Here is a 13,302-nt window from a genome sequence, read left to right as displayed (position 1 = left end):
CCCCCCCTCAAACTCTTGGGGATAACTAAAGATTTCTCACTGATTATTTTAGAACAAAATCAATAAAAATAAGGAAATAAAAGGTACCTGATGATGAGGATTGCCACTTGAAGGCCAAAGTGAAGAAGCTTGCAGGTAATAACTTGATGCTGCTGCAAAGTCGCGAGCTTTAGATTCACCCTCACCATATAAGCCTTTGTACCGAGCAAGATCACCCAGATAAATCAAACAACGATGGCAGGATATCAAGCCTTTCTTCAACTCCATAGGTTTTTTGCCATCCTTAAAAGAAGGAATCTGATTCTCTGGATCATCAGAGAAACCTCCTAGTGGCAGGCCATACTTTGCCCTGATCTTCACCATCAAATCATGATAAAATCCAGTTGCTTCTGAGAGAAAAGTCTTTAACTGTGTGCGAATCTTTGTGATGCTATCTGGCCCACTGCGAGGTGGACCTTTCCCATTCTGAGAAGTGGTTGATCCATTTGAAGCTAGTGCAGCATTGAAGCGTGCACGGAGTTCCTCAATTCTTCTATAATGTAACTGCCACAAGGCATATTCTATTTCATGTTGTTCAGAAAAAGCATGATCTTCAAGGATGATAGCTTCATAGTTTTCCCGCATTTGTTGCCATGCGTTCGGGTCAGAAGAAACTCTTGCTTGTGCTGCTTTTCTACGCTTATTCTCCAACTCCGCATTCTTAATAAAATAAGTGAAAAACGTCACTCACATGTTCCAAACAAGCAGATATGTATTACTATCTCTAAACATTAAATGAACACAACTCAGTGCACTTGTACATACAGCACTCCAACTCTGTATGTGGGTCAATAAAAAAATTTTAATAAACTATGTATGTGGGTCTGTAATACATATCACTATATGGCTATTACAGTGCAAATCATTCTAGACATCAATAATTTAAATGGTAAATCATTGAGGCAAGAAAGCATATACCGACCTTATTGAAGAGGCGCTGAACGCGTTCCCGCGACGAATGATCTAAACTGTTATCCATTGGAATGGCCATCATATATCAAGCAGATATAAGTAGGCCCCTTAAAGTAATTTTAAAGCAACACATTCAATCTGCAGGACCATAGCAGAATCAGATCTCAAAAGGAAAACATGAGAACAGAAAAGGAAAAACAAAACTGCAATCATTTACACATCAAGGAAATATGCAATGCACAAACAAGAGCAGAACTCAGAAGCAAATCTAGTCATTACATTGCACAAAGGCTTTCAAAATGGTAAAGTATTGGTTTTTCTTAGTAGAAGAGATAATATCAAGGCAGGTCAACCCTCATCATGCTAACACTGAAATTTAGATGCCCGTATCAGACACCATCCACATACCCACTGTGATTAATGTCTTTGTCAATAGAAGAAGAAAAATGACAATTCTTCTCTGAGTAGATACTTATCACAATGCAATCGTTTCTTTTTTTTTTTTGGTGAAAAATCCATATATCAGCTGAAAGCTTGAGCGTGCAAAATCCACGTTTCAGCCCCAAAACCTTTGTCTCAAGTTTACTTCGAACTCCTATTTAAATAAGATTATCAAGAATCTAAATCCTCTCGAATAAGTCGAAGAATACATGTTAATTTACAATATACATATAAAAGCACAAAAATAAATGCACCCATAGCTTATTAGTCCTAGTGGCAGAGGTTGAGGGACTTGTGACTTAGGTCACGGGTTCAAGCACTTCCATATGCGAACTAAACCCAACATTTAAGTGGGGGAGGATAGAGAGGCAAGCCGATTATCCAGGAGTTTCAAAGGCTACGGTTGGTCCTAAGGGTTGGCCCCACACGGATTTCTCAGTCATCAAAGGGGGAGGGATAACTAGCATCAACGAAACGGACTCAAAGAGAGCGAAACAGATATAGAGGATTCACATAGCGGAATCACCTGTTTGGGATTAAGGCGTAATAGTAATAGTTACTGTTGTTGACTACCTTCCTCTTCCCAGGCAGCAACACCTATCAACAGGATTGGATTTTTCCAAGTACACCCACATATTCCAGGTTAATATTTGTATACATGACTATTTGTACTTCGATTGAACCGAACCCTACCCTAAGCCAGGCTCTATCAAGCTGAGGTAACTCTTTCACCTAATTTACCTCATACTTTATGAGGAATATAACGAAAAAAAGCTTAATATAATGATCAATAAGGGAACAGCAAACAACCCCCAAATTTTTGTCAATACCCTAACTACAAGAACCCCCAAATTTACACGACAACAATTTAAAACTGATGAAATTTCTATTCGATCATCAAATTATCAAAATAAAAAATATGAAACAGAAATTTCGCAAGCCTTACCGGAATCCCTAGAGCAGATCCAGGGAAATCCTCAGATCCCCTTCGAATCGCCTCGATTCCTTCAATTTACTATAGTACCCTTTTATATTATGTATACGTATATAAGTATGGGATATAGATGAAGAGCAAAAAGCTAGGGTTTGGAAATTTTACGCCTAATCAGAAGCCATTAGTGGAAGAAAAAGAGAGAAACGAAGAGGAAGAAGAGGAGAAGACTTTTATTTACGTGAAATTCAATGGAAGGCTTTTGTTTTTGAGTGTGTTTTCTTGGTGGGGTCTAGGTGGTTATGACACCGTCAATGACTCTATCCTACCAAATTTCCTCCTCCTTTTTTTATTTTTTTAATTATAGATTATAGATTATAGTCAGAGTTGGAACCTTGACCTGTGTGATATTTTTCCAAATTTCTCCTAATTATTACTACTACGAGTAAAAAAATTAAAAATAATGTGTAGCTAAATCAACTTATATATATATATCTCAACTAAGTTATTAAATACACGTTAGTTCTCATTACTATTAGTATCAGGTAGTTTTATTTATAAAGTTTAAACAAATAAAAAGAACTTATATATCCTCCAATTTAGGTGAAAAAAATCACATGTCATTAACTTGTAAATACCATTGTTATTTTCTTTTTAACTTGAAAATACCAATCAGAGTATAAAAAAATTCTTTCATGTAGTATAGCAGACTCTAAGAAAAGTTTTCTAGTCAACAAATATAACATGAATAACAAAATGAAATGTAAAAGTCCATAACAATTGTCAACAATTGAATCAAACTCAAACGCACGTCATTAAAGACGAATTACTGTTCTCTTATGTGCAACCATGACTTAGGGGTGGAATTCTGCAAATAATACTATTGGAATAATATAAGCTATTGTTAATGGAAAGGTCTTGGGAGTCCTCTAAAATCCAAATGAGAGTTGGATTCTATTGAAAGTTAAATTAACTTCTTTTTTTTCTGAATTACCGTCAAATCTCTCTATCCGAATATTTTTAGATGTTATAGTAAAATGTTGTTATAGAAAACATATATTATAACATAACATAAAACTTGGTTCGGGGAAAACTTGGCTTTTATAGTGAATTATTGGTATTTAGGGATGCTGTTATAAAGAGGTATATTGACCGATAAAATAGTAACTTTCCTTGACCAAAGGTACCAAACTGTTTAAGTTTCTTACTTTGTGTTGTACATCTTAGCATTGCAACATTTGAAAGAAAACGTTATATTATTGAATTTGTAGCAGCTATTTGGGTTGAGCTAGGCAACAGTGGAGACTTATTTGCTCAGTAATCTAATGGTGGATTATCTTGGGGCCGGGCAAGTGTTGTGCTAACCTTAGCCTCAATTATCCCACTGATCTAAGGTGTTAGTCCTGTGTCGAAATCAGGGGATTTTAATTTGTGGAATGGGAAGACTTGACAGCCGATTCGCGTAGTTCCTTTCACTAGATACATTTTACGGTCCTATTTTTCTTTCTTTTCTTTTCTTTTTTGGCCTCATAGTGTTGTCGCTTTTGTTAGTCAATAGAATGCTGACATATGAGATCAAAATCTCAGTTGCAACTACAAACAATAAAAAGGCTGGTCTTGCATAGTGACAATAAGGTTCTAACCATTAGTTTACAGTCGTATCAACAGACCCCGCGCCGAGCTTGGAGATTTGCTATCTCTAAATTAGGACGAAAAATTCATACACAACAGATATCTTTTTTTTTTTTTTTTTGTCTTCAATTACTACAATTTTCAACCAAAACAGTAATTTTCATTCTCTAAGTCCAAAAATTAGAAGAAAAAAATTCAGCAAAGAGGAATGCAGAAGCTCAAATTATAACAATTGGAGATCATTGAGGAACTAAATTTGAGACTCTGTATTCAGTTAATATATAGAGAGAGAGAGGTGCAAAACCCGTTTAACTTACACCTATGTAGCAATTCCATCTTTTTTTTCGACTTTTATCTCTTTCCTTCTCCATTTGGTCTTAACCAGAAATCAGCATCACTTAGGTCCTTGGTGCTGCTGTCCTGACCTTTTCCAGAGTAATTTCCACAACCACAAAAGGATAGGTTTAAATACTCTCACCAAATAAGACTGGTATCCTAATAATGACATCAAGAATACTACTTAGAAAAATACACAAACAACTCCCTCACCTGCTTCCCAAGGTTGAATAAGATGTATTTATATCTGATCATTCGGCTAATCACTATTTTTTATACAACACATCAAGTATCTAATAATAAACAATTCTTACATTATAATCACTATATTTCTAATCCTTACATTATTAAATTACACACTATAATTGTTACATAACTTGCTTGCGAACCAAATAGCCCCTCGTTTGGTTCACTCTTGGGATATCCCATGAGACTATAATTCTTAATTTCTTATCATAGAACTATAATTCACCTCCTATATAGAATCCTGATTTAAGTTACTAATACTTACGATAAATGTTGGATAAAATTACTCTCAACTTTTATATTAAGATACCCCCCAATCCCTGTAACCAAACGACCCTTGTAAGAGTCTAGAGTCGTCAATAAGGAAAACCATAGCGCATAACAATTCCTCTAATAAGGGCAAATACTTTTGGTTATGAGAAACACTTGTTAAAATATATTTTACTAGTTTTGTTTTCTATGTGGAGTATTATTGAAAATTACTTTCTAAACTCACATTTATTTTTTACTTATTTAAAAATGCAAGAAATCATGAATTTCATGTTAGGATCATAAGAGTTGAATATTCTGACATTTAATTTTTTATTGAGTACTTTTTTTTTAGATTAATGCTCGAGTCCCTAGTTGGGTCCTTGAGTTGATTTTCATATCACAAAAGAGATTACAAAGAGGAGGACCAGACCAAGCCTCTTCATTACACATTTGAAAGGCATGTTGCCTTTAAAAAGCTGACTGTACCTACCTCCGTAAAGGTATGTCTGTATTGGGGAAAATTGTATTCATATATATGTTGACGTGGCATGACACGTGGAATGGTCAATAAATTATGAACAGTCATAGTCCAAAGGTTGTGAACAGCTACAGGAAGAAAAGAAAGAGGCACGAGACGAGAGATTCAACGCCCCGTTCCTGTTTAACTTCAACCGTTCCTATTCAAGCTTATTTATACATGGGCAAAGAGAAGAATGAACCTGGTTAAAGAAAAAGAGGAAATACGGCATTAACTATTAAAGCCGTTAAGGAATATATACAATGATTATGTAACGCAACATTTAATATCATTAAATGCCCGTAATAACCTCATTATGACTTAGGCGTAACGTATGTTTCTAGAAGTTCTCAAAGGAACTTATAAAAGGAAGAATATGTAATCAGTTAAAGGGGGGTGACTATTGGAATATACTTTGATTTACCAGCTTTCATACTTGGCTATTCTAAAATTTCTTTCTTTATTTACTTTTTTCGATTATCAGTAACCCGATTCTTCTAATTTCTAGCTTTGACTAAAATTCTATTTTTTGGTTAAACAAATTGGTTCCGTTACCGGGAATCTGATAATCAATTATATCTCAACCGAGAAGTTTTATTTTGTGTCTCATACAACTGACACTAGTTGTATGAGGCTCCTTTTTGTCTCATAAGTTTGTGGACCCCAATCTTACACTTCTGGGTCCACAAAACTGTGAGACAAAAAGGTTGCCTCATACAACTATTGTCAGTTGTATGAGACACAAAATAAAATTTTCCTATCTCAACCTAATTTTCTTGATTGCATCAATCATGTCGAACAACAATGACAACACTCAAGGAAACCCAGAAATTCAAACAATCCAGCAACTTCAGGGAGACTCTCCACGAGGCTCTCCACAAGGTTCTCCACGAGGCTCCCCACGACGGTCTCGTGAAGGCACTCCTGATGGATCTCACACAGATGGACAGGCTCAATTCGAAAATGTTGAAATCATGAATGAGGCTTTGCAAAAACTTATTGCCTCTCAAGTCAATAAAGCTCTTCAGGCTTTTGTTAGCCAATTACCTGCTGCTCCACCCACATCTACTCCAAACAACAACACTTTGGAGAATCCTCGTTCAGGTTTGGTTAATTCAGGCAGCAGTGGAACCCCTAGTGAAACACAAGAGAGAGACCCAGGTAATCCAGTTAGCTCTGATTTACAAAATCTGGTACTAACCTTGCAGAAACAGCTTAAGGAGCAAAATGATCGCATAGAACAAATACCTGGAGTGCCGCCCGTGATCAAGGGAGTAGATATAGATAAATATTCCCAACAACCATGGAAGCCAAGTGCTGCCCCCTCCCAATTCCAAAGAAGTTTAAGATGCCTGATATTCCTAAGTACGATGGAACATCGGATCCACGAGATCACGTCACTGCATTTACAACAGGTGTCAAGGGCAATAATTTGACTAAGTAAGAGTCGAATTAGTCTTGGTCAAGAAATTCGGTGAAACACTCACTAAAGGGGCCTTAACATGGTATTCTCTTTTACCTGAAAATTCTATAAATTCGTTTGCTGAGCTTGCAGATTTATTTATTAAAGCACACTCGGGAGCTCAAAAAGTTAAAAAAGGAATGGAAGACATCTTCAAAATCAAGCAAGGAGATTCAGAGTTGCTTAGAGAATTCGTAGATAGATTTCAACGGGAAAGAATGACACTGCCACGAGTACCTGAAAATTGGGCAGCCATAGCCTTTGCTAGTAATTTGAATGTGAAGAGTTCAGAAGCCACGAGGCGACTCAAAGAAATCCTTCGAGAATTCCCTGCAACAACGTGGAATGACGTCTACAACAGATACAGTACAAAAATGAGGATTGAAGAAGACATTATTTTACGACATAAAACAGAAGAAAAGGTAAGCTCAAGGCGCGCGGAAAGTGACAAAAGATCCGGGACAAACAGGTACGAGCCTTATATGGGACCTGCGGGAAAGGACTCACGGTCAAGACAAGAAAATCAAAGGTACGATCATAAACCTAGAAACAAGGACTCAGGCTCTTCATCGAGGTTCGGGAATGATCGGAACATACGCGGGTCACGAGATGATGATGGAAGTCTAAAGGCAAGGTTCGGTGGTTACAACTTCAACGTAAGTACCTCTAAACTCGTGGCTGTTTTAAGAGGCATGGGAGACAAGGCGCGGTGGCCAAAGGAAATGCGATCGAATCCAAACAGACGAAACCCTGATCATTGGTGCGAATTTCATAACGATCATGGGCATAAAACATCAAATTGCAGGTTTCTACAAGGTGAAGTTGATCATTTGCTAAAACAGGGGTATCTCACTGAGTTATTCAGTGAAAAAGGTAAACAAGCATACATGAAGAACAGGCAGGAGCCTCCAAAACCACCTTCACCCAAGAGAACTGTCAACGTTATAAGAGGGGGTGAAGAGATCAACGATGTATCATATAAAAAGATTTCAAAAGTAACAATTACCCACGGGAAGCGGCCTCGACATGTACTGGTAGAGGAGAATATTAAATTCAATGATGCAGACGTCGAGGGACTCTTAACTCCGCATAACGACGCGCTGGTAATATCTTTACTTGTACATGACACTAATGTGAAACAAGTTTTGGTTGATCCAGGTAGTTCTGTAAATATTATTTTAATACGAGTATTGCGCGAGATGCAAGCGGAGGATATATTGATTCCAAAAGCACATACTTTGTCGGGATTTGATAATTCTAGTGTTGTAACGAAAGGAGAAGCAATACTTGCTACATTCGCAGAAGGCGTCGTTAAAGATACCAAATTTCAGGTCGTAGATATGGAAATGACTTACAATATGATTCTTGGAAGGCCATGGATTCATGACATGGAGGTTGTTCCTTCAACCTTACATCAAGTTATTAAATTTCCATCTCCATGGGGAATACGTCAAATCAGAGGCGATCAACAAACATCTAGAAGCATTAATTCCGTTGCAGATTCAGCTGATAAAGGTGAAGATAAATAGCAATTACAGAATTCAGGCGAGGGAAACACGGTGTCAACCTCACCTGAACAAAAGCAAACGGATATGGATTCAAGAACTGATACCATTCAAGAACCGGAGGAGAACGACAACATCAAAACAACGATAGAAGAGCTAGAGGCCGTGGTGTTATTTATACATTGGCCCGAGAGAAAAGTATATATATGAGCTAATCTTAGCCCGGAGGTAAAACGTAAATTGGTTGAATTTTTAAAGGCAAATGCAGATTGTTTTGCTTGGTCCCATTCTGACATGACAGGGATACCACCGGAAGTCATGACCCATAAATTGAATGAAGACCCATTATATCCTCCCATCAAGCAAAAGAAAAGAAAGCAAGGAACTCTCAAGAACAAAGTGATTCAAGAAGAAGTTCAAAAATTGTTAAAAATTGGTTCAATTCGTGAGGTAAAATATCCTGACTGGTTAGCTAATATTGTTGTGGTTCCAAAGAAGAACGGTAAGTGGCAAGTCTGTGTAGATTACACAGACCTTAATAAAGCCTGTCCAAAAGATTCTTTTCCTTTACCGCACATAGATCAATTAATTGATGCTACTGCAGGGCATGAGCTATTAAGTTTTTTAGATGCATATTCAGGCTATAATCAAATCAAGATGGATCCAGGAGATGAAGAAAAAACCTCTTTTATAACAGACAGGGGGACTTACTGTTATAAGGTAATGCCCTTTGGTCTTAAGAACGCAGGTGCAACGTATCAAAGGTTAGTTACCCAAATATTTCAAGAACATTTAGGTAAAACCATGGAGGTATATATAGATGATATGCTAGTTAAGACTCAACATTCGGAAGATCATATATCACATCTGTCTGACACGTTTAAGATTTTACGAAAATATAATATGAAGTTGAATCCAGAAAAATGTGCATTTGGTGTAGCATCAGGTAAGTTTTTAGGTTTTCTTGTTTCTAACCGTGGTATTGAAGTGAATCCTGCACAGATTAAAGCCATTGAAGAAATTCCTGATATACCTTCAAACAAAAAAGAGGTTCAAAGATTGACAGGGAGAATCGCAGTTTGGGAAGGTTCATTTCTAAATCATCGGAAAAATGTTTCAAATTTTTCCCGACTCTTAAGAAGAAGGATCATTTTGAATGGGATGAGGAGTGTCAACAAGCACTTAGGGATTTGAAAACATACTTGTCAAATCCACCTTTGCTAGCAAAACCAAAGGCTGGGGAGAAACTTTTCATCTACCTTGCTGTTTCAGAAGTTGCGGTTAGCGCGGTTTTGGTTCGAGAAGAGCAGGGTAAACAATCTCCTATCTATTATGTTAGTAAATCTTTGTTAGATACAGAGACACGGTATCCACAATTGGAAAAACTAGCACTTGCTCTAATCATGGCATCTAGGAAATTAAGATCATATTTTCAATGCTATCCCATTGCTGTAGTGACTGCATACCCTCTATGTAGTATATTGCATAAACATGAATTGTCAGGGAGGTTAGCTAAATGGGCCATAGATCATAGTAAATATGAAATCACGTACCTACCTAGAACAGCAATAAAATCCCAGATATTAGCTGATTTCGTGGCTGACTTTAGCCAAGGGATGCAACTAGAAGCAGAAAAAGAAGTACAAGTACTTAATGGGGCTAATCCAGGAACATTGACCTTATTTACTGATGGCTCATCTAACGTAAAAAGTGCAGGATTAGGAATTTTTTTTAGTACCACCTACGGGTGAAACTATTAGGCAAGCTATTAAATGTCATTCCGTAACTAACAATGAAGCGGAGTATGAAGCTGTGATTGCAGGCTTAGAATTGGCACGAGAACTTGGTATAAATCAAGTAGTGATCAAAAGTGACTCGCAACCCGTGGTTAATCAAATGCTGGGGACTTACACAGCTAGGGAAGCAAGGATGCAACAGTACTTGGAAAAGGTACGGGAACTAATAAAGCAATTCCAAACTTGGAAGATCATACAGATATCGAGGGATGAAAATGTTAAAGCAGATGCCTTAGCTAATCTCGCATCCGCAGTTGATGTGGCAAAAGATGCAAATGCTTCAGTTATACATTTATTTCATTCAGTTCTCGAACCATATAAGAATGAGGTAAATTTTAATAATTTAACTTGGGATTGGAGAAACAAAATTGTTGTTTTTTTACAGTATGGTACCGTCCCTAATGACAAGAAGCAAGCGCATGCACTTCGAAAAAAGGCTGCTCGTTACTGTTTAAAATAAGGGAATCTTTATCGTAAGATGTTCGGTGGTCCATTAGCAAGATGCCTCGGACCTTCTCAAACGGAGTATGTAATGAGGGAAATACATGAGGGGCATTGCGAGAATCACGCAGGAGGAAGATCACTGGTAAGAACCTTGATTAGAGCAGGATACTACTGGCCTAAAATGGAGGAAAAAGCGGAAAGTTTTGTAGCTAAATGTGATAAATGTCAAAGGTACGGTAACAACATGCATAGACCTGCGAAATTGTTACATCCGGTCATATCACCATGGCCATTCATGAAGTGGGGAATGGATATCGTGGGTCCATTACCACAAGCAAAAGGACAGGTAAAATTTTTGCTCGTACTTACTGATTACTTCACTAAATGGGTAGAGGCAGGAGAATTTAAACAGGTACGAGAAAAGAAGGTCAAAGACTTCATTTGGCGTAATATCATCTGCCGATTTGGTGTACCAAGGGAGATTGTATGCGACAATGGCCCTCAATTTATCTGAGCTCAAGTCACAGAGTTTTTTGAGAGCTGGCAAATTAAGAGAATCACATCTACACCTTATCACCCAATAGGCAATGGGCAAGCAGAATCAACGAACAAAGTCATAATCAACAATTTGAAGAAACGTTTAGAGGAATCAAAGGGTAATTGGCCTGAAGTGTTACCCGGAGTGTTATGGGCATATCACACGACAACAAAGACGAGCACAGGTGAAACTCCTTTCTCTTTAGTTTATGGAGCTGAAGCATTAATCCCAGTTGAAATAGGAGAACCGAGTACAAGATTCTCACAAGCAACACAAGAGTCTAATGATGAAGAGATGCGGGTCAATTTGGATCTACTGGAAGGCAAGAGAGAAGCCGCATTAATAAGAATGGCAGCACAAAAACAAGTGATCGAACGATATTACAACAGAAAAGCACGACTGCGATACTTCAAAACTGGGGACTTCGTGCTTAAAAAGGTTTTTCAATCTACAAAGGGGCCAACGCGGGTAAACTAAGTCCAACCTGGGAAGGACCCTACAGAGTTCGAGATATTGCAGGAAAAGGAGCATACGAGTTGGAAACAATGGACGGGAAGGTGCTTCCTTCACATTGGAATGCAGTTCATTTGAAGAGATACTACTTCTAAGGAAAAACCCACGGTCAGGTATCACCATGTTAAATTATATTTTTTGAATTGTTAAAATTTTACTAATGATTTTAGATGATAGGCAAAACGCTAACCCGTACTAAATGATGAGTCACGACCTGTAAGGCAAAATGGAATAAACTAAAATTCCTAGCCCAGGGTTACAATTATTCTGATAGAAGTATACACGGGTTAAGCAGTCTTCATCTATAATCGCACCCCCGAGTCCCGTATGTATTTCCTTTTCAGGAAAAGGACCAAACGAAAGAAACTACCAAGTGCCCGAGGCTTCATACTTCAACACTCAAACACTTGGGGGACTACATAATATACATCACGTGTATAAAAAGACGGCAAAGAAGATTTAGAAAATCAAGCCTGGAAAAAGTCAAGTGCAGAGTATAAAAGTCAAATGAAGTCATGAGCAAGGCTAGTAATCCTTACTATAATTAGGGTAAAGTTGTGTCTAAAGCAGTTGCAAAGAAAAACCTGCATTTATTGTACTAAAACGGGTTATAAGGAAAAACCTCGTATTTATTGTTCTTCTTCTTATATAAATCTGTTACAAGGAAAACAGTTACGAGAAAGTTATAGATGTAATTCAAATAATGTAAAGTATTATTCAAAACTTGTCAAAGTTCAGAAATAACAATTTGTCGAAGTTACTGCAAAAAATATGTGTGTTCCTATTTCTTTTATCGTATGATCACACCATTATGAAGTTGAGACGTCTTCTTCATTAAGTGTCAAAATATAAAAGGGCCCTCTTTTATAAAACTCATGTTATTTGGTCATGGGATTAACAGAAGCATTTTTCAAAGAACAAAAATGCAGACTATTCTTTAAGTCCTTGAAAATAAAAAGGCAAGGATAGAACAGACGGAAGTTCAATGATAAATAAAAGCTTCATAATATTTAAAACTAAAGACTAAGTATAAACCTAGTCATCGAACTGTTTATACAAAATACCCCATAACAAGACTTGGGAACTTGTATTTCTAAAAAATCAACCCTCAAGTGATAGCCAAGGGTTTGATTACAAAAACAAACTATCACAAGAAACCAAAAATCTTAAACATGGTTTTCCAGATTGGCACCTGCAAAAAAAGGAATTTAAAGCAAATATAAATCTTTTCACTAAGAAGAAAGAATTGAGGAAGGATCATCAGCGGGCTCAACTGGAACAGTATCAACAGACGAGATCTCAGCTTGGCTTGCAGCAAGGGGCACAGTTGAGCTTGAAGGAGGTACAGCATCCGAAGCAATTTCAGCATTCACAGAGGCTTCAACAACGGGAGTTTCAACCACGGGAACTTCAACCTCGGGAGATGAAAAATCTTGTGTTTGTTGAGTTCGTGCGATGGTTTCATTCACCTTGGCTAATTCTGATTCAAGTTGAAGTTCTCTTGACCCATTTCTAGTAAGGTGTCACGGCGAGAATTTAGGAAGTCCCAACTCACCTTAATATCAGTTTTTTCCTCAAGGATTTCATAATCCCTTTCCCAAGCAGCGACCTCATTCTTAAGTCCTTCATTCTCGGCTAATACAGAATTATAAGAAGATTGAAGGGTGGCATGAGAATTCTCCAAAGCTTGCACATTATCCACAGAGGCACGAAGATCCGTCCTGTGCCTTTGTCAAAT

The 13,302-nt window shown here is 37.4% G+C and overlaps 1 protein-coding gene across 3 annotated transcripts in view; it reads right to left on the bottom strand.

Moving 5' to 3' along the window:
• LOC109233295 (protein SMG7-like) overlaps positions 1-2,649 on the bottom strand; it is a 7,950-nt gene extending 5,301 nt beyond the window's left edge. For all 3 annotated transcript variants that reach the window (XM_019399120.1, XM_019399119.1, XM_019399121.1), the window contains exons 1-3: positions 2,339-2,649; positions 962-1,089; positions 88-699 (exon numbers count right to left, since the gene is read on the bottom strand). In XM_019399120.1, coding sequence (XP_019254665.1) covers positions 88-699; positions 962-1,033 — 684 coding nt within the window. In that variant the 5' untranslated portion in view covers positions 1,034-1,089; positions 2,339-2,649. The remainder of the gene's footprint in view (positions 1-87; positions 700-961; positions 1,090-2,338) is intronic.

This window comes from Nicotiana attenuata, chromosome 10 (genome assembly GCF_001879085.1).
Source record: "Nicotiana attenuata strain UT chromosome 10, NIATTr2, whole genome shotgun sequence".
Classification (NCBI taxonomy): domain Eukaryota; kingdom Viridiplantae; phylum Streptophyta; class Magnoliopsida; order Solanales; family Solanaceae; genus Nicotiana; species Nicotiana attenuata.
Note: the sequence above shows the minus strand (reverse complement) of the source record. Positions and strands in the feature narration are given on the sequence as shown.